This window comes from Anguilla rostrata, chromosome 3, assembly GCF_018555375.3.
Source record: "Anguilla rostrata isolate EN2019 chromosome 3, ASM1855537v3, whole genome shotgun sequence".
NCBI lineage: Eukaryota > Metazoa > Chordata > Actinopteri > Anguilliformes > Anguillidae > Anguilla > Anguilla rostrata.
In genome coordinates, this window is record NC_057935.1 from 66,020,421 (window position 1) to 66,047,138 (window position 26,718).

The following is a 26,718-nucleotide window of genomic DNA, read 5'->3' on the forward strand; positions in this document are numbered from 1 at the left end:
CACAAGGCAGGATTATGCTCTGTTGCTACCTTACTATAATGCTATGCTACCATCTCAGCAGTCAATATCACATCTTTTGAGGGATGTTTTATCAAACTGGCCACCCTGGCCTTCTTAATAACACATAATTATGTACATTAATTATTGCTGACAATAAACAGTTCATTTTTAATGATGTTATCATTACTGTGTTATGCAGTTATATCTGCATTGTTCTCTCGAGTGTTACCAAGAGCTCTTATGTCCAGCTGTGCTGCTGTGACCCGGTGCATAGATTGGTGTGATTCTGTCACTCTCTCATCCCCAGTGCGAGGGCTTTTGATGCCTCAGAGCGAACTCTATTCAAACGACGGCGTTTTTTCACCGATTCCACCAGTCAGTGGGATCTCTACTCAGATGAAGAGGATAAGAAAGGGGGGGGGCCGAACGGAGCGTTTTCTTTTGGCGAGGAGACGTGTCGCAGCAATCTTATCTGAAGCGCACCCCTCGCTCGAGAACGAAATAAAAGGAAGAAAGCCTAGATCGGTTCGCTGAGTGGTGCTGTGAGCGGGGCGCGCGCTTGCGTTCTCCTCAGCCCCAGCTGCCCGGAAAGAGACACACTCTGGAGCGGTCGGCCGCCGCTGCCACTGCTGCCTCACAGTCCTGCCACGGAGCCGCCCGGTGCCAGGAGTGTTCTGTTCAGAGACAGCCCCTTTGTGGCGAGCCAGCCAGCAGTGTGCCTGTCGACGACACGGGGGGAGATTGGCTCTCTGGCGGTTTTTCGATTCGTCTCGTACGATTACTGAAGTAAAATCCTGTGCGTGAATAAAAAGTTCCCCCCTCACCCAATACCCCCCCAGGCCCCCCCCCCCCCCATTCCCCACAGACTCTCTAACTTGATCCGGGATGGAGTAAGACTTGCATACGTGTATTGGGGTTGGTAATCCCTACTGCATTTGCTCTGCTGATTGCATTTTTCGAAAATGTTTGCCTATTGAGCATTTTGTCAAGTGGGCCTACTTATATACCGGCACGGCACCTCCAATCACAGCGGTGCGCCGGAGAGGAGTTATCACCATGGCGATCAGCATTGCTCAGTCCTCGGGTTTTATTAGCCAAAATAAACACTCGCGCTTTCTGCTGACTGTCCATTTAACTGGGGTCCCCAAAGGGCATTACGCGTAATTTAATGAATAAACATACCATATTTATTTATTTATTTCTTTATTTATTTATTTATTCAGAAAATACCTGGTGGAATACAGCACAGCGGCGAGCGGCGGAGGAGATTTTATACGCCCAGTTCACGTAGGCCTGCGTCGGGATCTTTATGAGCCCGTTGACGCCTACGTGAAAAACGGACGCGGACCGCGAGCCTTTAGTCTAATAAGAGTCTGGCGCTAACCCCCTGCTGCTCGAGAGGCCATATCTTTTTTTTTTTTTCGGGGTGCCTGGCCTGTCTCCGGGGACCGCTTGGAAAATTGACATCATCAGCCGAGGCGATCGGCGGCGGCGGCTCCTCCTCGAAAGGCTTGGGGCGGCGTCGCCTCCTCAAAGCCGCTGATTACCCCCCCGCTCCCGCCCCTTAAGCCCGCCCGATGCGCTCGCTCGCCCAACGCGCTCGCTCACGGGCCGCCCAGGAGCGATCGACGCGTCGTATTAAAGCACAATAGAGCGTAAGAGGGAGAGAGAGAGAACGCGCGTGGCAGAAGGCGCGGCGTGTGTGTGATCGATACGCTCTGTGGCTGGGGGAAAAAAGGGGCCGAGGCCTGGTAGCTGTTGACATCTCTTTTGGTCTTCTTAGACCCCCTGCGGGTTTGTGTGCGGGGAGTAACATTAGCAGCAGATTTTGAGCTATCGAAAAAAAGAGAAAAAAGAAAGAAAAAAAACGGAGAGAAAAGGTGTCGTAAAGCCGCTGAAATGCGAAAATGTGCAATTCGCAGCTGGAATTCTCATGAACAGCATAAGTGCACGAGGACTCGTCTTGAACATTTCTCCCCTAAAATCAGCTTGCAAAAATGTGTTGCTAAATGAACTGTTAACTTATGCATGAATATTTATGTTATTTCAAGAGGGTCTAAGCATAAAAACAGTAGCATTAGCGAATGTATGGCATAGCCCATAGGTGACCTATAAGAGTAATTGGTAGCTTTGTTGACTATGTTTCAGGGAATACTGTGTAGCTGAACTGTGCAACAATGTTAATAAGATGGTATTCTTCATGGACTGATCTAGCATTAGGTATTCTTCTGACTTTGTGTGATCATTTGATCATTTGACCAGCATGGATATGATTGGCCGAGGACCGTTTCTTGCCTACAGAATTTTGCAAAAAAAATCTCTCTCTATTCAGTGTGTTAGACTCCCCCCCCCCAAGCCCCCCCAACCCTCCAACACCCCCCCTTATTTATTTATTTTTCTTTCTGTTTTTCATTATCGTGGAGGCTGACTGATGGAGGAAACACTAGAATCACCGCTTTGGTGAAGGGGTCATGTGTGCACCTCTCGTCCCCCCTTTGAAGGGACTGTAACTGTGCTCTGAGTTAGCCTCGCCAATATTTTCCTGACCTCTGCCTGCACTCCGGACTCGACGTGCTGTTTGTGAGACAACCTGAGAGTGAGATCATTAATATCCTATGACTTCCTCCTCGTTTGGCAATGAGCGTAGTTCCGCTGTTTCCTTTTTTTTTTTTGATTTGTGGTCTGTTGACGGTGTAAGTAGTTTACCACAAGGCAGTGAGCCAGTCTTGCTCTCGTTTACACAGTTGTCAAATAGCTATAATTAGTAGGCCCATTTAAGTAGGTACAGTAACCCGGCACCGGATTACATGTCATTCTGGCCACATAATGTTTTAATGTTAGTATATTTTCATTTTTGGAAACATGGGCATGCCCTCTCACGTTAATGCCAAATGCAAGGCGAGCGACTTTCTTGACACCTCTTGAGAGTGCTGTTATTTATTTATTTCTATTTTTGACAGGGACAATGAACGGCCACTTAGCCATCGAGCTAAATATCATCTGTTGTCCCAGGGCAGGGAGCATTCATTCTGGAGAACATCAAATGTGAGAAAATAAACTTTTGTCAGGCGGGGCTTGTGAACCTTTGACAAGGGATGACTGTTTTTGCATCACATTCTCTGGAAATGGAGCGGTCTTGGTTTCATACCGTTATTGCTGCAGTAACTTTTCAGGAGAACATTTTGGTTAAGTTATATTAACAATTATTCCACCGCAATCTTTATTTACATTACAGTGTTTAGCTTGCTAGCTTTTAAGTAGATGCCTGTAGGCTAATTTATATGGCTTTTCTGTTTAAATGTCTATTTTATTATGTTGCTAAATCAAATTCATTGAATTTTTTTTTTTTTTTTTGGAATCCCACTGAAACAAATGGGTGTTGTACCGAAGCAATTCAAGTTCTGATTTTAGTGTTGTCATGGGAAATATACTCTGGAACTGCATTGGGCTGGCAATATGAACAATAAAATGGCATTATATATAAATTCAGGGTGTAAAACCTAGTGTTTTCCGTCTATTACTTTGTCAACCGGAAAGAAAACAATGCTAATTATGTGCTGTGCGTGTGTGAAAATTATGGCAGGGAACCTTTGTTTATAGATGGATCTAATTTCATGCTTTTATTCTGTGCCCTTATAAAAGAAAATATGATAGAACTACCGGCAGCCTCATCTTCATTTTTTCTAGAGATGGAATTTCAGATCAAAGGCAGTTCCCTTAGTTAACCCCACCACTGCGGTCCCCAGTAAGGATGTCCTGCTCTCTCTCCTTTCTTTACAGATGCGAGTGTTTGTATCTCTGGAGCTTTTAAGGGGTTGATTGTGCAGGGGGGTAGATCCTGAGGTCTTTTTCCGATCCTGAGTATTTTTGTGTGTCCAGTATATGAACAGATTTTTCATGGAGGAGTGGGTGGTAGAGAGGTCATAGCAGCTGTCTAGAATTATTTAGGTGCTGTCTATATTATCATTGTTATTATTATTATTATTGTGTTTGCATCAAGGGTGTTGTTGCCTTAATTATCTCAGGAAATACCACCACCACTGAATCAAAAGTTAGGCCTAAAAGGAGACGATGAAAGTCCTACATATCCCTTGTATGCATTTTTATTATTATTATTTTTTAAAAGCATCTTAAATCGATGTTTGTTTTAAAAAAAAAAAAATCCTGTACCTGTTTACTCTGCGTCTGTTCTGATGCGAGCGTTCTGGGACGGGGCGTGAGGACATGCGTGCTCTAATTAAAATTCAGCCACGCCGTCGCCAGGGATCTCTGCGGTCCCACCGTCATTGTGTGAAGCAGCGGGACTCCGTACTCGTTAAATCCGTCCCCAGCGTCCGCTCATGTCTTGGCAGCACTTGAGCGCTGACTTACGATGACAATATGGCCCCGTGCTCTTCAAGGAATTTGTACTTATTAAGCACGTTTAAATGGACGATCGCTCTAATTTTACCAAGCAGCGGGGGTCTCTCGTCGAAAAACAGAAAGTGATTAGGACTCCTCCCCTGTCAGTGCAATTTTCTGTCTATCAGCCGCGCTTTTATTACGACGCAAATGCGAACTGTGCAATCTGATTAATTGCAGAGCTGCCATTCGTCAAAGTTTCTTTGAAATTTGACTCAAAATTGTTTTTTTTCCCGATCGATTACAACCAGGGAATGAGACAGAAGATTAATGCCTCCTTACAGTTTGGGGTTTTACGAAGGAATTCTGCTCATTTGTTAGCCACATTCTGTTGCATTGAGGTTTCAGAACCTTTAAGAGTGACATTTCATTTTTAAATCCTCTATGAGGCGGATTTATGAGTTATTCATTTTGTCCATATGCAATAATAACATTTATTTAGGATCAACTGCTTCAAGTTAACTGTGGATTGGCATCACTGAAATAGACAGCTCAGATATAAGCCTCTGGGTACTTTATAATATTCTTAAAGCATGCAGGACATGGTAATTATCGCTATTTGGTTAATTCAGAATTCAAGAAATACCCAATACCATGGTAGATCATAGCATGTTTGTTTATTTTAGAGATGATTGACATGTGTCTTATTTTTTAATAGCAGCATACACATGCAAATCTGCATAGTGCAACACAGTCGGGCTGTCACGGTTGCCACCAAGGGTCTGCGGAGAGGAGATATTTACTGGGCGCTGACATTAAATTCACATGGTTAAATTCCTGACATCCTCCATCCTGCTCCCACTCCATCAGACACGCTCAAACGATATTCTCCGGCGGCTCGAGCGCGGGCCACACATAATTAGAAAGAGCCACGGGTTAAAAAGCTAAAAAGCCCTTCGCTGGCTTAAAGGGTGAAGAAGAGAAAAAAAAAAGAAAAAAACCTCAGCGAGCTTGGCGGTTGATTTATTTCCCATCGCCGGGCTTATTTAGGATGTTGCTGATGTAACAAGCTTGTAGAGAGCAAGGAGCTGCACACATTTATTTAAACACAGTACTGAGTACACTGTAGCGGATCCATTACTGCTGATTTATATTATATATATATATATATATATATATATATATATATATATATATATATGTGTGTGAAATAATCCCACATACAATCCCACAGCGGGGCAGAATGCCTTTTTATGCAAACCGAATAGTTAAAATAAATAGTTAATATTTTTCCGCTTAGCTAGTTTAAAACTAGGCCTACTTGAAAGAGAAATTACGGTATGCAGTATACGTTCAGTTTAGCAGCGACGTTTGAAACAACGGTAACGGTTGAGAATGAATCTTTTTTAATGTGCGGGCGAGATATGAAATGCATAAAGAGCAGGGAATGGAACGAAACTGGCGGTACAGGATCATTAAAAGCATAATGGACACATAGAAGCCGTAAATCCCCCTGCTTATTACACTGTCGGTTGAGTGCTGTATTATATGCTCAAGCACGGACGTGCCACTCTTTTTTATTTTAATTACAATACAAATGCTCCCCCCCCCACCCCCACTCCTCCTCCAGTCCTCCTTACCTGCTTTGTGTGAACTTTGTGTTACCTTCTCTAACGTTTTCTGAAGCGCTCTTAGTTGAGCATACAGTGCGTCTCTGTGAGTAATGGCATTGTGCATTAGGCTAGTGCTGGTCCAATGAGGTCAGCGGATCTTCGTTTTTTTTTTACCCGTGTCTCATTCCGTCAGCCTAGGCTTTTTCCTCAGGGGGTTGTGGTGGGGGTCATGGGGGGTGGGGGGGGGTGGGGGGCAGCAGGAGGAAGCGGGGGTTGGGGGGTTCAGCAGACAGGCGGACGTTTTGGTATGTCGTGAGGTCTGCTCACTAAATTGGGTCAAGCATGAGGAAAAAAAAAAAAAAAGCTGGGACTGCCTCTTGAAATATTCACAACATGACATTTCGGAAGTAACGCAGTTCCAGGCGTGCTTCCTAATTGGTCCATTGCGTGTAATCATGAGCTTCTGTATTCTCCACTGTTCTACACATCTCAGAAAAATGGGGGTTGTGTGCAACAATAACAATGCCAATGATCGTTTTCTATTTGACAAATGTATACATATACAAAGTATGCACTTAAATGTGTGTAAATAAACACGTATTATTGGTATATTAGATTATTATGGGGAAATACACGGTTTATTAAATACAGCAATGAATACATAATAGCCCTGCTTTAGCAAGAGTAAATTATGATGTCACTCGAAAAACAAAGCAGGGTTTCACCTTGACTTTGGTAACAGACAGCGAGTTAGACAGAGAGACAGGTAATGGTTTGGAGATGCCAGGCCGGGAGGAGGAGTGACGTGTGGGCATTCAGAATCATTAGGGCAGTGAGTGCAAACAATGGCCTCTCTGTCGAAGGAGAGCGAGTCCCCGAGGTGCCGGTGGCAAGCGAGTGAAGTTGATAACCTGGCACCTGGCAATTACCGCCCGCGAAACTCATTAATCTGAGAGACTCTTCTGTTTAGACTCCGACGCTACCCAGCAGCCTGGTCTGCTCGAGGTTTTCTGGTCTGCTCGAGGTTTTCTGCTCGGCCGCTGCGTACACTTATGGTCTATGGAACGTATTCTGCTGTTATTGGATTCACAACTAATATTTTTAACAAGGATTTTTTTAAAGCAAATGTGTTTCTTTAGACAAGTGGCATAAATAGGGTCATATGCTGTGGTCCTCTGGTGTAAGGTGGTTGTGTTGAGTGTTCACGCATGCATGCGTACATGCATTCACACAAACATGTGCGCTCGTGCTCATACACACACAAAGGCACACAGGTACACAAAGACACACAGGCACACACAAACACACACACATAGAAACACGCATAATCACACACACACCCACACACACTAACACACACTTACAAACACACACATCCACACACACAGACACACACACACACAAAAACACACACACAACCCATCTCACACACAAGCCACCACATCATCACACACACACACACACACACAAACACCCCCCCCCACACACACACACACACACACACACACACACACACACACGCATACACGGTCCGTGGCTGAGCAGCAGCAGTTGAAGTGGGCTTTGAAAAGCCCTCTCTGGACGAGGCAGGAGCAGATGGGGTGGCAGGGCATGCAGACGTCTCTGCCGCATGGCACAGCTGCGGCGTGCAGCGATACACCCTCAGCGCCGCCCCACAGAGCCAGAGCGCTCTCAAACCCAAACCCCGCGCCCGGAACCCGGGCCGAGGGGGGTCTGAGAGCGGTTCTGATGCCTCACACACGCGGGACTAGGCCAAACAGATGGGCCGAACCGGAGCTCTCTCCAGCACTGCACAACACCACCAGGCTCATCTCTGCCCAAAATACCCCTTACCTTGCAAACAACTACGGGGAGGCTTAGTCAGTCATTATTGATTATGGACTGCAGCGGCGCATGTCTCTGATATGCCGTGTGTGACTTGCACAAAGCGTCATCTTAATGACTGTGGGATGCTTTCAAAGCCCAGTCAGCCCAGCTGTGGGAAATCTGGGCTCTCTCAGCTGTGGTCCCGGTCTGTCTGAGAAACATGGAATTTATCAGTAGGGATGTTCTGTCTCTGCTCAAAGATCTCTGACTGCTTCAAGATACTAAACTGGATGTAAATGCAGTTCATTTGAGTCTGTGAGATGTGCACTAAAAAGCAAAGACCCTGTTCTGAAATATCCAAATATCTCCCAGCTCCTTTCCTCTGACTGGAAGCTACAAGTCAGAGCTGCCTTAGATCCAGTGATGTCATCAGTGCAGTATGTGGGAAGGGCCAGCTGCCTATCCAAGGCATCTCACATTTCAGTCAGCAATGTTTCTTACATATTTACACAACATTTTGCAGTACTGGCTTTGACTGGAGGGGCTGAATAATATTTATAGCCTTGCCTGCCATGTCACCTTCATTGGCGACCAGAGTGCTAAAGCCTGGGACCATAAGGAATCTTCAGCTTTATTTCTGTGTTGACTGAAAGATGGTCGCAGTATGAGAAAATGAAATCTACTAAGAAAGCATATTCAATTAAAAAATAACTATTATTAGAGCACCCTGCATTGGTGATCTGCGCTATTTTTTTTTTGGTCACTGCTCTCTCCTCACGAGTCTATTATTTTAACCTTGTGAAGAGTAGAGTTTTTGGAATGCTTTTTTTTTTTTTTGTTCAAAATTCTCAGCCAGTGTTCTAGAACTCCACTGCTTACAGCTGCCTCAGGATCAGCATTAGAGTGTGGAGTTAAGAACATTCTAGTCACATGTTTGCGACCTCACACCTCGAGGGGTTAAGCCCGTCCGCCCGCACGGCCCAGGCCGTCCCCCTGGAGCCCGCATGACAAGCGGCACCAATCGTCCCTCCATCAGTCCCGTCGCCTGCGTGAGGAACGGGGAATTAAACAGGCGCGGTCCCCGCCTCCGCCTTCCCCGCATTAATAGAGTAGATAAGCAGGTCCTTATAATTATAAACTGCCGAAATAATTGTAACAAGGGGCTAAATGCTTGGCTGTAGTTTTAATTAGCTGGTGCTTCAAATTAATAATTGCTGTTTAAATCAGAAATCGGCGACTGTTGTTGGCTGTTAAATTGTAATAACGGTGCCGCGCTCAGCTTATTATGGCTCTCCTTCTGTGCGGCTTTCGCTGGGGCTGCTCGCAGTGCCGGGTAACAGACGAGGGAGAAAGGGGAGGAAAAAAAAAAGTGGTCTATTTGGTTATCTTCCAAGTGCAGTGGAGCTCAGCGAAGATTAAATTCATTCGGTTTACCGCAGATATCACTATTAGCTTTTTTATGTTATGTTGGGAAGAGGAGGGGTTGGGTGGGGCGAAAGGGGTGGGGGTGGAGGAGGAGGAGGAGGAGGAGGAGGAGGGAGGGGGGAGGGGGGAAATGGAAGAGGGATGTAAAAAAAAAACTGCAAATGCCACATTTTGCCAGAGAGATATCATCAGAGAAGCCTGCAGTCTGCTATTCATATTGTCATCCGGAATTTTCTACCTAATTAACGGATTCCAAAACACGGGCAATGGGAGCAGGGAGGAAAAGGAAAAGAGCAAACATGAATCCCAGTGCGGTGGTCACATGACGCTCGGCCACACACCTTGAGGACTTTCCTGGTCACATCTCCCTTCGGTGTCTTAATTATCAGTGCCCCCTAACCCCCCCCCCCACCCCCCACCCCACCCCCTTCTACTGCCACCACCACCCGTGCCCCCTCCCCCATCCACCCAAAGCACCATTGCATTAAGAAAGTAATTTGGTGTCAGGGGAAGCTACTGTTTCGGCGAGCCCTGTGACAGCTGTGAATGTGATCTATCGGGCTGTCAGAGCGCGCTGTCAGGTGCGCAAAGCGCGCTGACATAAAGATAACTGACATCTTGCTGTCATTACTGCGGGGCCCCCGCCGTCAATCTCAGCCATATTTATTCCTCTTCTCTCTCTCTCTCTCTCTATCTCTCTCCCTCTACCTTCCCTCGCTTTCCTTCCTATTAGAGGGATCGCCTGTCGTTCCCGAACGGGGCCTCGTTTTTCTTCCCTCCGTTCCCCCCTTTCCAAAATAATTTGGTGATGGATTAAATGCTTTGGAAAAACCAAAAGACCCCGAGGTGTGTTTGAACAGAGCCGGGGCAGATTGAAAACAAACTGATTCCCCCTCTCTGTCTTCTGTCTCCTATCTATCACGGCCAATTGCAGGACAGCTCTTTGTGTTTCCGTGGCGATAGAGCTCGACGCGGCAGCTGTGTCCACTCGCACTGGACACGGGCCTGGCTGCGGGAACATGGGCTTAAAACGCTTCCAAAACTGCCCGACGACAGATAGAAACGCAGGGAAAGTGCTTGGTTGGACAAAGGCCTTTCACCTGGAGCGTCCTTGGCGTTCACAGTGCTTACCCTTGGGCTCAGTTAAAAGTTCTTCATCTTATTTTTTTTCCCATAAAACCTGAAATCAAGGTCCAATTATGGTCAAATGTTAAAAGACGGAGACACTGGAAGGTAAACTAATAATCATTCATCAGAGAAAGGTCCTTGGCGGCTTTAAAGTGCCTTTGTAAACAAAGAGCGATGAGAAGATTATGTTTATGTGAGAATAATAATGTATTCTCTTCCTTAATCAGCACTTACCTGGGGAATGATACAATAGCAAGTACCAGCAGTAACCTCTTTTTTTCTTTCACGTATAATCGTACACACAGTAATATTTAATTTTCCACAAGGCTAATATAGTATACAATGCTTACATGTTGAAGTACACCTGAGGCTCTTTCAAGCTGTCCTTCGTTGCAGGAGGTTTGTATTTTGCGACTGAACCCAGGCTGCCCACGGTCACTACGTACCCCCCCAGCCGCTGTAAAGCCAGACCTTCCATAACTGTTGTGCAAAGCCAGGCCGTGGCGGAAGTGTACAAGTCTGCCTGGCCCTCATCTTACAGTCCACCTCAGGGCACATTTTTAATATTACATAAAGCACCCAGACTTTGCTCTCTCAGAGTCTCTGTGGCGTGGCTCCGTAGATGACCACACAATAATAAAAAAAATCCCTCATGTTTGTCGTGTCATGGACTCCTGGATTTCCCCCGGTCTCCCTGTCGCCCGCCTGCCCGGGCCGGCCTTCTCCTGGCCCGCGGGGAGGCCCTGTGGTTGGCTGGAGACCCGCAGAGGGACCCGGATAATGCGGGTCGTTGTAAGCGATTGGGTTTCGACACGGGGTCTTGAACCGGCCTTGTTCAGAGTGGCTTTTTTGCATTGAGGTGCTGCTCCCTCTGATGTTAGCTGAGTGGATCTTTTAAGTGCAGTCCAATCAACCATCTCTGGTCCACAGTCCAGAAATACTGTCAGAGTAAGCTCTGGGTACTCGACCCACCCCACACCCCATAATAATACACATGCTTATGAAGCTGATACTCTCTCTGCTTGTATATGTGAATGAAAGGTCTTTTGCTGGAGCTGAGACTAACGATATTCAGGGCTGTTGGGTATGATAATATGAACCATTAAAACCTCAAACTATAATTATTTCTCTCGCTCTTGAAAATGATATCAATATTTTAACTTACAGGATTTGTCTATCTGATTAACTGTTACTTTGGTGAGATATATTTATCAGATTTGTCATTATTTAACCTCATTTCATATTTTTCATACAGTAAAAATATTTAAGTAAGCATTGTTCATTTTGATATGACGTTTTGGTGAAATTAAAGAAAGAAAAAAATGATCAGCAGTGTTCTGGAAAAATGTAACCACCGCTGAAACCATTTACGCCAGGGCGAACAAAGCGGTAAAATTGAACGCGCGCCTCCTGTCTCAAAGAGACTTGCGGTCCTTTCAACTGCTGCCACCGTCGCTTTGTTCTCCGTCTAATTTTGTAACTCAACCCTCACGGTTTGTTTTTTGTGCCGGTTCGAAAACAAAGTATTTAAGCACCGATCCGGTTATTTCATCTCCAGGGGCCCCGAGTACCCTTCATCTGCTTAGCGTCAGCTTGCGCCTATTAGCCAGATAAGGGTGTCCCTTAAATCTTTTCCAGGCAGGGGTTCGGTATTTATTCTTCGCATGCCAACTGGAATCATCCTTACGGTCTGTCTATCCGCCCCCCCCACACCCCCCTTTCCTTTCCTTTCCTGTCTTCGCAGTCATTACGAGCAGGACCGCAGTGCGCTGAAGAAGAAAGAGTGGGAGCGGAGGACACAGGAAGTGCCGCGGGATGAAGATTTGTTCTCCTCCGGCTTTAATCTGTTCGGGGAGCCATACAAGGTAAGGGATGTCGAGGAGGCCCAATCAGAGGGGCCGCTCTCTCGTCCTCTGCCGCCCATTACCCCGGCAACAGGCAGAAGGGGTTGTTAAATAAAAGTAGAGCATCGCAGCGTGGGACTTTATTTTCCCCATTCCAAACTGGACCCCCCCCCCCCACATTTCTCTCACCCTGCTCCCCACTCCTCCTCTAATCCCCCCCCCCACCAAATCCCCCACTCCCCATCCCCACCTCTGTTGGTCTGAAAATAATTTGGCTTCCCTGAAGAGACTTGTTCTCTTTTCCAGTGTGCGTACCTGCAAAAAAAAAAAAAAAAAAAGGAAAGGAAAGGAAAAAGAAAGAAAAAAAGGAGAAAGTTTATAACAGAGTCGGATGCCTGTCAGGTTCTGGTGTGATCCTCCTCCGGGGAGTTTGGAATGTTCCTCTCGTTTTTCCAGCACTGTTCCCTGTTCGTCCATAAAGCTGTTTTTTTCCCTCAAATGTATTTTAAATCAGTGGTCCGGCTCTATACGTGCCCCCTGTTTGTTTTATAGGAAGTTCTCCTGGGCAAAGGAACAGCATACTTTGTCCTGAACTTACCCTTTAGAGAACAGAATGTTTCATGCTAAAGCACATGAATGGTAGCAATGATTCACAGAGAAATGGGCCTCCAGTTAGGGCTACAGCTTTGAATCCTGGCATTGTGCTAGGCGCTTTACCAATATTGCGTCAGAGGATCAGCAGCTATATTTATAGGTAATATAGATTATGAACTAATGTTGATCATTTGGCATGGATGAGAGCATCAGCAATGCATAGCAATAATAATATAGTCCAAGTACTATGCAGTACGGTTTTGCTTGGACTAAGATTCTTGTTTTTTACAGCTCTCTCTATATACAGTACCCATAATCTTTTCATTTTGTCTTGTCTGGAAGTCTGGTCTCGGTACAAGGGGGTTGTATCTATTAGATAACTGTGTCTTAGCTTTCAAAGAGATAATAATAATGTCCTTTAAGCATATTTAATTTGGGAACTCTTAACAAGATAACAGAATGCATGTACACGATTGCCCGGCATTGAAGTGTGCTTGAGATTCAAGCTCATCAGTGCTTCTTGCTTCATCAAAAGAAAAATCCCTCCTTTTCAACAGTCAGAGGACAGAGATGCAAGACTGAGCGCAGAGCAGGATGGAGTCTTGATGTCTGTTTTCTGTTCCCGAGTAAAGTGCACCCCTGCTTTTACAGTTCTGAGATCAGGTTCTCATCGGCTATACTGCATCTAATTAAACAGTATCAGAACCACTCTCTGGAAACTTGGCATCTTGCTTGACTGATCCCATGAGCATTTAACATGGATGAGTACCAGATAAAACACTCTGTGCTGTAACACCGATGCAGTGCAACAATGACACAGCCACACCAATGCCTTGCAGTGTCAGGAAGGCTCTCTCTCTCTCTGTTTCTCTCTCTCACTTACTCACTCTCCCCTCTCTCTCTCTCTCTCTCTAACTCTAGCTCTCTCTGTAGTACTCTTCTCTCTCTCTGTTTCTCTCTCTCTCTCTCTAGCTCTCCTCTCTCCTCTCTTCTACTCTGCTCTCTCTTAACTCTCTCTCTCTCTGTTTCTCTCTCACTTACTCTCTCTCTCTCTCTCTCTCTCTAGCTCTCTCTCTAGCACTCTTTTCTCTCTCTCTCTCTCTCTCTCTCTCTCTCTCTCTAGCTCTCCCCCCACTCACTCTTTTTTCTTTCCCCTGAAATGTATCCATTTCGCATTACAGCTGGATGAGGAGACAAAGTGCCCCGCAGGCAGTCTGTGAAAGGACGGCTAACCGGGTGTCAATATTGAGGGATTCTGTTCTTCATGTGCTGTGAGTGGGGGATCAATGCGGGCCCTGGCAGTAGTAGTAGGGGCCATTGCTCTCCGGCGTGTTCAGCCCCCTAATCAAACTGGATAGGTACCTGGCAGAGAGGGTGCAGTGGGCCCGGTCTCCATTTGTACCGTTCCAGTGCAGGCAGCCTTGCGTGCTACACATCCTTCACTCCCTGCTTCCTGATCAGCTCTGATGAGGGATCTGTATAGTTTATTCTGCAATCCTGTAAGTGCCTGGATTTGTCTGCTATTAAAGCTATTATTCCTGTCACGTTTTTTTTTTTCACTCAATTTTAATTTAATGTTTTTCACTCAATCTTAACAATGTATTGCTTGCATGTCACATTTCATTTTAACCAGGCATTAATATATTACTTTCTCATGAGTGTGACAAAATAGCTGGACAGCTAAGAGTACCTTGGAACCACAGAGCTATATTTGTAAAATTGGGCCTGATGGTAAATTATATTTTATGGAGATTACTGTAGCATTGTTTATCATTTCTCAAATGTTTTAAATGAGTGAAGAACAGTCAACTGATAAATAGAGCTTCACTGCACTCACACATGCATACACAAACACACGCATACACACACACACACACACTTGTACAGTAAATACACTATATATGAACAGAATGTATTATATTTCTCCACATATCCATTTTGCATATGTATGCTAGTAACGTTTTTAAAAAAAGATTTTAAACAGTTTATAAACTGTTGTGTGCAAGCCGTGAGGTGGCTGGCTCTTCTAGGAAGCGGGCCTCGTAGCCAGCCTCTCATCGCCACATGGAGCCATGTTGGGTGGAGAACGCAAGGCTGCCTCCTTTTGAAGGTTAATTACAGAGCGCACACGACAGTGTGTAGTCTTTCCTGGCCCCTGTCCTGCCCCTGCTCTGGCACCGCCCGGGCACGGGCTTCTCTCTCTCTCTAATCAGCACAGCACACATCCGCTATCTTCCTCCGGGCCGTGGCTCCTACTACTGAGAGACGTTTTTTTTTTCGTTTTTTTTTTTTTCCTTTGCCTGGCTCTCGGTTCAGCCGAGGTACACAGGAACGACCGAAAACTGGGAGGAAAAACCGTAGCGTAGCGTATCGCGGGGGCGTCGGTCGTCTTCGACACCGGGGATGGGCCGTCAGCTCGGTCGGAGCGGGGCGTGGCCTCGTCGGAAAAGCGTCGCCCGTAGACCCGGCGGCGTCTGCCTCGGTTCCCGTCGGAATGTGCGGGAATTTGCTGCTCCGGGCATTCCCGCCCCCGGACTGCGGACTGCCGGCAGCTGCGGAACTGCGCTAAGGCTCGCAGTAGACAAGGCCGGGAACGCCGTCGCAGCCCCGTGTGGACGTATGGAGGCAGAAGAAACAAAAAAAAGCATACCCACGCATGTGTCTCTGATTATCGGTTTTTATTTAATCGTGAGAAAAACGTTCGCGTTTCTCATGGTTCCGTGGATACCGCGGCGCTGGTGCATTTTTTTTTTGTTTGCGCCGGGACTGCTAACGCGAGCTGCGCCGCGAAGCCGCTCCTCTCGCGGGACGCAGCTCGCGCGCGCGCCGTTAGCTTTTCCTTATCTCCTCCGCTTAATGTGTTTTCTGAGCACCGAGCGCCGGTTAAAAGCCGCACCTTTTTTCCCCGCGAAATGGTGTTTGTGCTTCCTCCCCGTCTCTGGGGTCTGCAGGGTGGTTAATCCCCTTTAATCCTGTTTAATGGAACCTGTGTTGCTAACAGCTGTTTGGGACTTGCGTGCCGTCTCCCAGCTCTGCCATCACCTTCAGAGAAATCCCAGTGCACAGGGTTTTTCTGATCCCTGTTGACGCTGGTCTTCGCCGGCCTTCCCCTCTAGCCCGTGGGTACGGCTTGTTTCGGTGTCCTTTTGTAAACCTCGCCTGCCTGCATTGGATCAGGGACAGTCCTTTACCACCTCCGCCTCACAAAGATCCAGTCCCCCGCTCGCAAATATTCACAATGCATACCCCCAGTCCTCAAAGCAACTGTCAAGAAGTTAGTAGCAGATTGTGGAATAGGAGTGAAATTATTCAGTTACACTGCGGTGTTTTTTCTCTTTTTTTCCCCCTTTCTTTCTTTGCTGTGAGTTCCTACAAATGCTTCCAGTGCCGCTCGTCACTGGCGATATGTATTATTCATGGGGTCTGTCACAGACAAGGACTGAAGTTAGAGAAGGTTAATTAATTTCTGCCGCGCGAAGTTGCAACCCTCTACATGTCAAAAGAGGAGCAGTGCGTAAAAGGGGTATTATTCGTTTAACCCCTTTTTCTGCTCGTCTTTCCTCTGGTGTCCCAGGATGTTTTCTTGAGGGGATTGAGTCATTTGAAATTATTTCTGCGGTTCCATTTCTGTCTCGGGAGCGTATTCCGGGGCTTGCTTGATTCTCACTGAGCCGTTCCTCCATAAGTCCTCTGTATCGTGTGCGCACTGCTTTCTCCGGGCTTTCTTTCATAGCCTGTCAGGCCTCTATTGATTTCAAATAACATCTCATAGGTGTTAGTACATTTAGGCCCTTATTGATAACCTTTATTCGGAAGCACTAATGGTTATGTGTGCCCTGTAAAGATTTCTTTTATGGCCCGCGACTGATGAGAATAAGAGGCTCTTTCAAGGATTCAGATCCGGGAAACGTCTTTCAAACGCAAAAAAAAAACGGTGATTCAGAACAGAGCCGGCTCTCTGTTCGGGCACCGCTGTATCCGTTTCTGTTTTGACTGGAGGAAGGAGATAACGTTTCTCCCCCCCCCCACCACCCACCCCCCACCCCACCCCACCCCCTTTACCGAAACGCGGCGGACCTGGCACCGCCCTCCACCCCTTTTGGGCCGCTCAGTTTCGGGCCGAGCGGGCGAGGTCCCAGGGTGCTCATAACAGGGGAACACAGGCGCCCATTGTGTGACTCTGCCAATCCCGGGACCGGAGAGAGAGGCCCGCCACGGCGTCCGTCACAATGCGGGCCGCCTCCCCGGGTCAGGGTATCGGTATCAGCGCGGATTCCAGCGCGGTAACACGAGGCGGGGCGGGGATCCTGTAAAAATACCGTCCTGACAGGAAAGCCTCGGTAAATAAACCTCTGGCTCCAACATCAGAGCTGGAGCGGCTTTAAACGAAGTAAAGGTGAGGGAAACATGCCGGGCGTAATTATCAAAGCGCTCCGATCAAAGCTCGCTTTTGCACGCCGCTTTGCCGTCTTTGACAACTCAACACCTTTTTACGCACCGGCAGCTATTTCTGAGATGTTTTCCTAAGTGCAATTTAGGGAGCGTTCTTTTTAAGCAGATTCTCCTTCACACTCCACGCAAGAACCCTCGGAGGTGTGGTAGAATTTCCAGTCACCGGAGACTGCTGGAAAAATGAAGGTTGCCACGCGTTTGCGTCAGTATTCAGACTCCTGTAAATGCATCGCTTTGTAAACACAATTTTTAAAAAAGTGTTTTTTTGTTTTTTTTTGAAGAGTCTTTAGCTTTTTATTTTGGATTACATTCAAATTCCATCAGAGGAAAGAACATTAGCATTTACTGCTGAGATCAAAAAGCTTGTCTTTTCCGACAAAGAGCGGCTACATTTGTACACATTTATCTCTCTTTCTTTGTCTCTATCTCTCTCTCTCTCTATATATATATATATATATATATATATACATTACACACACACACACATTCACAAATGCACACCACACACACAAACCTTTATTAAACCTTTATTTTACTAGGAGGCCACACTGAGATTTAAAACCTCTTTTCCAAGTGAGACCTCTTCGGAATGGGGCGTGGAGGGCAGGGGGGTTGGGTGCTGGGGGGATTTCAGGGCGGTGGGTTTGGTTCTGTGAGAGCACGGCGGTGGGAAGTTGTGTGATCTTACACGTATAGGGTCGGAAAGGTTGGGTGGGGGTGTAGGGAGGGTGGGGGCGGTTACAAAGCAGTCCATTGAGAACCTCATCCTCCGCCATCCAGCAGCCGTACCAAAGTGACCTGACCTTGTGCATCACGAGCAGCCAGCCGTAGAAGACTGTGTTTTACGTGCTCTCGTTCTCAGCTCCGCCCACTCCCAGCATGCACCAGCTCATTATCAGAGCCGTTTCCCAGGAAAAAAAAATCAAATAAAAAACTGTAGAGAGAGGAGAGACCAGATGTTTTTTTTTTCTCTCTGCTCTCTATGACTCACTTTTCCTTCTAACGCCTTCAACATACAAAATCTCTAAAACCCTTCAGAACTTCATTTAGATGCCACTGCTGTGGGAGAGAAAAAAAATGAAGTGGAAGTATTTGCAAAGTGTCATCACCACGGGCTTTTAACGTGATTTTTGCTGAGGTTTGGTTGAGAGGTCGGCTGATCTTTGAGCCATTGAGCGAGTCTTTCAATGCAGGCAGCTCTTTTCAAAGGCACAGAGGGATTGAAAGCAGGTCTGGCTAAAGCGGGAACAAGTGCCTCTTTTATAAATACTACATTTTCACATTTTGAATGCTATGAAGAACCTCAGCAACAGAGCGCATTGGCGCTTAGCTGGTACAACACTACTCTTGCCTCTATTTTACACCATTAACTAAGAATACTCTTAATATTGTAGAGTTGACTCAGTTTCCCAAATCCCGTTTAACTGATTTGTCTTTATATTTAAATAATACATTCAAGGAAGTACTGTTTTTTTTTTCAGTTCGTACGGCATTGGCCAATCGTTTGAATAACAATCAGACTGATTTTATGTTTGAAAAAACCACCAAAGGAACCGGTGTATGATGTATAATGTTTGTGACAAATATTTTTTTTTCTTGATTTGGCTCTGTACTCCAGAATTTTAGATTTGTAATGAAACAATTCACTTGTAGTTGAAGTGTGCATTCTCAAGTTTAATTTAATGGTATTTCTATACATTTTGATTTCACTTTGTAGAAATTACGGCACTTTTCATACCTACCTAGCCCAGTTCCTTTTGGCCTCCGTTATATTTTTCTTTTGCCATCACTCTGATACAAGTGAATCTTGGTTTCATCTGTCTACACGACCCAGAACTCCAGAACCTCCAGCTCTTTTAGGTGCTTCATAGCAAACTGTAACCTGACCATCCTGTTTTTGTAGCAAACTAGTTTGCATCTTGCAGTGTGGCCTCTATAGTTCTATAGTGCTGTTCATGAAGGCATCGACACATCCAGGCCTGCCTCCTGAAGAGTGTTGATAATCTGTCAGATAGCTGTTTAGTGGTTTTTCTTCATTATGGTAAGAGTTCTTTGATAGAGGTCTTGCTTGGCCTAACAGGCCCTTTGTGATTTTTGAGCTCACCAGTGCTGTCTTTCTTCTTAATTATGTTCCGAACAGTTGTTTTTGGTAAGCCTAAGGTTTGGCCTGTTTTTTTTTTATTTCTCAGCCTCATAATGGCTTCCTTGTCTTTTATTGGCACAACTCTGTTGCTCATGTTGACAAACGCCAAGAACAGACTGCAAAGGCCATCAAAAGGCTCGAATCAGAACTAGATACTGAAAGCTCTCTTATACGTGCATTAAAGAAGCGATTTAAAACACCTGACTAATCAGAAACACCTGTGAAATCAATTGCCTGTGAACACCTGTGAACATTATGGTGCCCTGAAATTGGGGACTACATATAAAAAGTGCTATAATTTCTACTTGGTGAAACCAAGAAAATATATTTATATTAAAGGGTATTTGTGTAAAATATATGTAAACATTAATTGTGTAAAAATAATTATAATATGAAGCTATAACTGACCTGGCTAATCTGCCTCATGCACATTAAAGCAGCATCGCCGTAGTCGGAGTCGGCATGCCGACCGTGCCCTTGGCGACGGCCCAGTGTTGCCACGCCGGGGCAGGCGGTTCACCCCGCAGCACAAGAGGCCTTTGTGTCGAGCCCAGATGGATTTTCCCCTCCCAGAGAAATCGCAGCGGCGGCGGCGGCAGCAGCAGGAGGGGAGGCCCACGCCGCGGCATTTCAAGTGCGCCCTCACCGGTCCCCGCGCTAAAAATACCGGGTCTGCTACCGCGGCCCCTGCGTGCGCCTCGAACCTCCGAGCGCCGTCGAAAGAATCCGCGCCCGCGCGGGTATCTGAACGTTAGAGAGGACCTGGTTTTTTTTTTTTTTTGCGGTGGAAGATGAAAAATTTAAGAGCGCTGCCCTGCGCTTGTGTGCCTCACCGTGATCTCTATTATCGCACCTACCTGCCTTTTCTGCAAGCAGTGAATGCTAAACTAGCATGCTAACCGGGGGTCAGTGCGTTTCACTTTCCATTATGAGAGTCACCTTTTCACAAGGCGCTTACATCAAGGGGAGTGTTTTCATAGCCTTTTCCCTTTTCAATTTTCAGATAATTGCAATGTCTGAGCTGGCCCGTTAAGGTGCTGATTCAGCTGTGGCTTTTTTTACTCTGGTTATATAACTCCACAATCACAAAGACAGACATTCACCTGGCACAGAAAATGTATTTGTGTGATGTGGAATCTCTCTTGAAAAAGACTGCTTTGTTTTTTTTGTTTTTTTTTACACGATGTGGCATATTTCAGTTCTAAGTGCCGCAATGCAATTCAGCTTTCGTCTGCCGTCAAAAATAGCACATGAAAATCTAATGTAACTTACATGCGTTGGGATCAGAGGCTAGGGAAACCCTTGCACCCTGTGGTTCCTGGTGTGCGCTACTGTGCTAATTGACTGGTGTTTCCTGGCTGCAGCTTGTCAGATCAGATGATTATTGGAGTTGTACGGATCACGTTAACCTTTCAGTCCAGTTTGATTACTTGCCCTTAACATTTCATTTCATCTAGCGATTCCAGTTGGCTCAGCTCCTGATTTTGAATTTTGTCGCCATGGTGACTGATTTACAGCATAGCCCCCTTCAGCTTAGGCTTGACGAACAAGCTTCCTGAGCTCACGCTGGTTTTCCAGACGCCAGACAGTAATAGTGAGTGTGCCACCACTGTGTTTAGCCAGGGGTCAGACAAGGCAGCCCTTGCAACCAGCAATTATCTTTTCTATTATAGCCCGTGTGCAATAAAGCAAGACATCTGCGATGCTGAGAATAGCTTTCTACCAGGATGATTTTAATTGCAATAAATCTATTAACAACAAGCCATAATGCCATTGCAGGTTTATGGGGCGCATTGCTTGGAGTTATACTGGGGTCATGGGTCAGGGTTTACCAAATATCTAAGTTAAACAGAGACTTGGCCTCCTCCTTTCTTTTACTGTAAATGACACTTGTTAATTATGTGGTAGATGATTGTGCATTAAAATGGTTTTCATTCTCTTCTACGTCAACCATTTATTTGGGTCATACAGTTATTTATTTATTTGTTTATTTATTTATTTATTTATTTATTTATTTAATTAGTTTACTGTTCTCTATTGCTAATTGTTGTTTACTGCAAGATTTTGCTATTTTAAATGATTTCATACAAGGAAATTGTATGCCTGATTTTATCTTTGCTTAAGAATCTGTGCATTTTTTTATTTATTTTATGAATGTCACCATTGTACATAGTTGCATTTTATACATGGAAAAGTTCAGTTAAGTATACTAAACTAGTTGTAATTCTATAGCAGTTTTAGCAAGGGCATTTGAAATTTGCCACATATTAAACAATACTAGGCTATGTGCTGATCGTTAAAAAAGGCATGGATTGGTTTTGGCTGTGCTTGTTCTGGGAGATACTTCTGATATGCTGGAAAATCTAAAAGAAAAACAATTACCTAGAACTGGGGCATCTTGTTGGAGAACAAAAAAACAATCAGAGAATTCAAAATTGGATGTTAAGAGGGATACTTTAGAACCAGTCGGTTCTTTCGGATTGATTTTACTGGAAAAAAATTCTAATACAGCGCCTGATTGAATGTAATTCAGATTCCAGGTATGTTTTGATTAGATTATTGGCCTGTTTTTTCCTCCTGCATTACCAAATCACGAATACTCTGACTCTTTACAGTGGGAGACAGATGCATCAAGTCAATCCACTTGAGGGTGCGGGGGGGGGGGGCTTGAGGGGGATGGGCACAACCCATCCCAGAGTGTGAAGGTATATTTTTAATAGATGCACGCCGTAATACCCACCATGCTGCTTGCTGAATCACTTCTGAAGGTATTACACTGTCTCAAAAAAAAAACAGATTAATGGTCCACACTGATGGGTCTTCTTCTTTAATGATTGTTTCTAAAGTGAAGTGGGCGGTTCCCTTACAGCACCACCATACATCAGCTGTTGTGATAAGAGAGAGAACCATTTTTTTTTTCCATCAGCAAATAACTGCACAACAAAAGTTGACAGTGCTTGATGAGCTGTTGTAACGGTCTTCCTCACCCAGGCACGCTCGCACTATGGAGTCTGCAGCACACGGTGCTTCCGCCACCGTCTCTGGAGTCACACGTCTTCTCTTAGTGACACTCCGTTCTCCTCTTGCAATCGCGGTCTGGGATGGAGATTGGATGAGGAGAGGGGGAAGGAGGAGAGGTGGCGTCCGCGCGTTTTAACCGTTTGCTTGTTTTCCCCCCGCAGACTAATAAAGGCGATGCCCTTGCGAATCGGGTGCAGAACACGCTGGGCAACTACGACGAGATGAAGGAGCTTCTGACCAACCACTCCAACCAGAGCCACCTGGTGGGCATCCCGAAGAGCTCTGCGCCCCAGACGCCCATGGAGAAGCAGCCGGACCAGCCCAGCTTCTTCCCGGAGGGCCAGAGGGGCAGGACGGCCCCCGCCCAGCAGGGCTCCGCCCCCATGCCCCCGCCCCAGTCCTCCTCCGTGTCCGGCTCCACCCTGGTGCACGCCCACCAGGGTTCCAAGAAGTCCCGCCCCTCGGACTGGTCCAGGGGGGGCCACGGCTCTGGCGGCGGCCAGCCGGGGGTCCAGGGGGGCGGGGCTCCGTGCGGGCGGGGGAAGCACGGGACGTCCGCCCACGAGCAGCCTCAGGGGGGCCGGCTGGAGGACCCGTTCGGCGGGCAGGCGGAGCCGGCGCACAAGGGGGACTCCAGCCCCGCCCCCGCGGCCTCGTCCTCCCACGGCAGGAGGCACGGGCAGGCCTCCAAGGCCCCGCCTTCCGCCGACCACGCCTACAAGGAGGGCGGCCACGCCAAGTCCCCCGCGGACCAGGACCTGGGGGGCCCCCACGCGTCCGGGTCCCCCGTGGCCTCCACGTCGCTGCTCCCCAGCGGCCTGTCCACGCCCACCTTCCCCCAGGGCCTGCACTGCAAGCCCAGCGCCGTCCAGCAGAAGCCCACCGCCTACGTCCGGCCCATGGACGGCCAGGACCAGGTGCCCAACGACTCGCCGGAGCTCAAGCCCCCCGTGGAGATCGGGGACGGGTACGGCGGCGCGCCCTTCGCCGCCCTGCTGGACGGCAAGGCCGCCGGCGCCAGCGCCAAGAGCAAGCTGCCCAAGCTGACCCTGCCGCAGCCCGGAGAGGTAGGCGCCATCTTTGATTCCGTTCCTTTCGAAGGCGCTCGCTCGCTCGCTCACTTGCGTGTGACCCAGAAACGCAACTTTCCGTTTGTCCTCTTTTTGAACCTTTGGAAGTGAAGGGTGGAAGGGAGGGGTGTTGGCCACCCTGAGTGTGGCCCCATTGCTTTTCCTCTGGTTTTGCCAGTTTGGCATTAATACCTGGCAGGGAAAGCGAGAGAATGACATAATGGAGTATCTCTTAATAGGCAGCTATATTCAAATTTCACATTTCATGTGAAACGAGCCAGTTAGGGAAGGTTATTTTTGGCGTGCACTAGTATACTAATGGCTTTCAGAAACGGCTTCTTTTTTTCCCCTTGTGATGTGGTAATTAGGAATAAAGGATTTTTTGATTCAGATGTGATTCTGCCCAATCCTTGTTTTATTAAAAGCTGACCATCAGGTTTGCAACTGAAGAGCAGTTTCATGTCCTGAGCTCTGTCTTTGGTCCGTTGGCATCTTTAAATTGTGGAGCTGGGTTAGTCTATTTAAACCATCCTGCATAGCTGTATATCTGCTGTTTTACAAGTTGAGCTTAGGACAAAATTTATTGTTTGCTTTGAGATTACATCAGCGACACTTAGTAATTACCTGTACTTAAAACAGAATCCAAGGAAATGTATACATTAAATGCAACTTTATAGGCACAGTATAACCACACACACACACGCACACACACACACTCTCTCACTCACATACACACACACACACACGCATGTAATATTAATCCTACCACTTTGCGTTTTAAGGCTGCCTGGCCACCCAAGTCTCGTGTGTAGTTTATTACCCAGTGAAGACTTGTCATAACATGCCATTTTGCCATCCTCACAGAAAGGCTAAGTGTCTATTGTGGCGGTGGCGTTTTTCGGAGAGGGAAACAGATTAACTCTGGCTGTTTATCTCGCGCGAATGTTTTGAGGGAGGAGAAGTTCATTTTAACGCTCCGTTCAGGAGAGCGCACAGCGTCGCTGGCCAGGGGCGGTACAGAGAGCCTGTCTCTGCCAGTGGGGAGCTGGGGGATGTTTTTTTATTTTTTATTTTTTTTTTTTTTTTTCACGGTGAGAAATGGGATTGCTTTGAAATTCGGCTTTTATACGTTTCACACCGCCGCTATTATTGTTATCTCTCACCCGAGGTTGCAGATGTGTTATTTCAAACTTTCTTCTTCGCACCTGGAGTGAAATAATTTTGTGGGCGTTTAAAAGCGTGCTGTCGTAATTTAGGACAGATCAGGAGCAGCACTCCCCTGTCTGTGGAGGAAATGTTTGGGGGAAAAGGACACAAATGGCAGATCTGGCAGTTATTTGGTGTGTGTGTGTTGGGGGGGGGAGGGGGGGCACCCTTGGGTGTGTTCTCCGTCGGTCTAAGATCTTCAGTGTCCTGTCGTGCTGAGGACAGTTTACAGTGCTCTACATCAATGCCGGCTTGTATCTCCAGACTCTCTCACGCAGCTTAGCTTTTCTCCCCCCCTGGTCTCCGTAGGTCCTTTCAGCGAAACACAGGGCTGTCACTGTTGTTATAAAGAAAGCTGCTCTCCCTTCCTGCCCCAGCTGTAATGTACTTATTTTGACGGCTTAAACCATCACTCTCCAATTCCAAAAAAAAAAAAACAGAAGAAGAAGGGAAAAGCTCTCCGGTTCAGATGGAGAGGGGGGGATGTTTAATGTTTCTGATTTACGTGCATTAGAGCACCTTCATATGTTACAGATTTACCACCGCTTCGGGGAGAAGGTTGCGAGATGGCGGGGCGTCTTGAGTTTATCGCCAAAGTCAGACTGGGGGCCCTCTCAGACGGGACAGGAAGGGGGGGCTCTCTGACGTCCTCTGGTTGGGACACCGGGCCGTGGCCGTGGATGGGACGCATTATCTGAGCTGAGGACGTTTACGAGCCTCTTTATGTGGCTCTCCTTTCTGTGCCGTTGCCAGTGGTTATATCAGAGCCAGGATGCCTCACAATGAAATGCTAATGCGTCGAAAGGTACCCGGGCTTGTTCTGTGAGAAATGATCCAGGGAATTTAGCCTGACTGTAGCGAGAGTAGCCGTGCTACTTTGATGAGAACTAGACGCCGTTTTCTTAAGGGAAGAGGGAGAGGGAGAGGGAGGGAGGAAGAGAGAGAGGAGAGATGTTCATTAAATGTCAAGGATTTAGAATTTTCTTTTTGTTAGGAAGGATAAAGCCTTAAATTGTTTTACTTAAATTTGTCATTTTACATTTGACTTTAAAATTGATTTGTTTTGTCCTTTCCTGAGACTCTCCTTGCTTTGGGAGGACGTCTGATGACAGAGGCATGCCGCGGAAAGTCAGGCATCTGTCAGAGACGACAGGCACCCCGGCCTGGAGATGCACTTAAAATGGCATGTGACATGTTGTGTGAGAGTTCCCCATAACTGCCGGGGTCAGGGTAGCCTGTGGGTACTTGGTTGGGGTTTGGGGGGTGGGGGTGGATGGGGGGTTGGGGGTGGCTGGATGGAACAGAGGCCAGAAGGCTCATGGGGTACTACAAGCCGTTCTGGTCGTGTGAGAGGAAGCAGCGATGTACAATAGGACACTTCTATTTGTTGTATTTTCAGGATTCCTCGCCTTTTTTTCGTGTCGCGCGTCCTGTTTGAAGTGACGCCTCCTGTAATTGCCTTCATTGTGCGGCGGGATAAAGGAACGTCTTCGAACAGTATAACAGCATCATGAGCGGTGACACTCTTTTAGAAAAAATATAATAAAATGAAAGCGCCCGTCATGCCGGCGATGCACGCGCCCGTTAAGGCTGGGCGGCAGACGAGCGCGGGATTGTGTGTGCTCTGCGGTGGGCGACGCGCAGCCCGGAGAGAGGAGCTCGCGTTCGCCGATGAAAGCCCCCGTCTCCAGACGAGCCGCCTCCGAATCAGACGGCCCGCCGGGGCGGCCCGACGACGTGACAGCCAATCCCAGCGGCGCGCGTCCGCTCGCCAAAAAAAAAAACCTCCCGCCGAAACGGCGGCGGAGAACCTTCCGGAAACCTCCCTTGTGCGTTAAAACTGGGGTGCTGGGTGGTGGGAGGGGATAGATGGAGCCTTGAGGAGGCCCTCACGCGAGGACGAACGCCCCGGAAAACCGCCATCTTCCAAAAAACGAGTCACCCTCTCCCTCCGCGTCGTCCTTTCGCGGGCGAGAGGCGGACGGAGGACGAGGCGCGTCGGTGAGCGAGGACGCCGCGCGCTCGCGCTCGCACGCGCGCCAGAAACAGGTTGA

At 47.1% G+C, this 26,718-nt stretch overlaps 1 protein-coding gene across 2 annotated transcripts in view; it reads left to right on the forward strand.

Moving 5' to 3' along the window:
- aff2 (AF4/FMR2 family, member 2) overlaps window positions 1-26,718 on the forward strand; it is a 175,809-nt gene that overhangs the window by 32,168 nt on the left and 116,923 nt on the right. For both annotated transcript variants that reach the window (XM_064329362.1, XM_064329361.1), the window contains exons 2-3: window positions 12,079-12,199; window positions 22,550-23,455. In XM_064329362.1, the coding sequence (XP_064185432.1) occupies window positions 12,079-12,199; window positions 22,550-23,455 (1,027 nt within the window). The remainder of the gene's footprint in view (window positions 1-12,078; window positions 12,200-22,549; window positions 23,456-26,718) is intronic.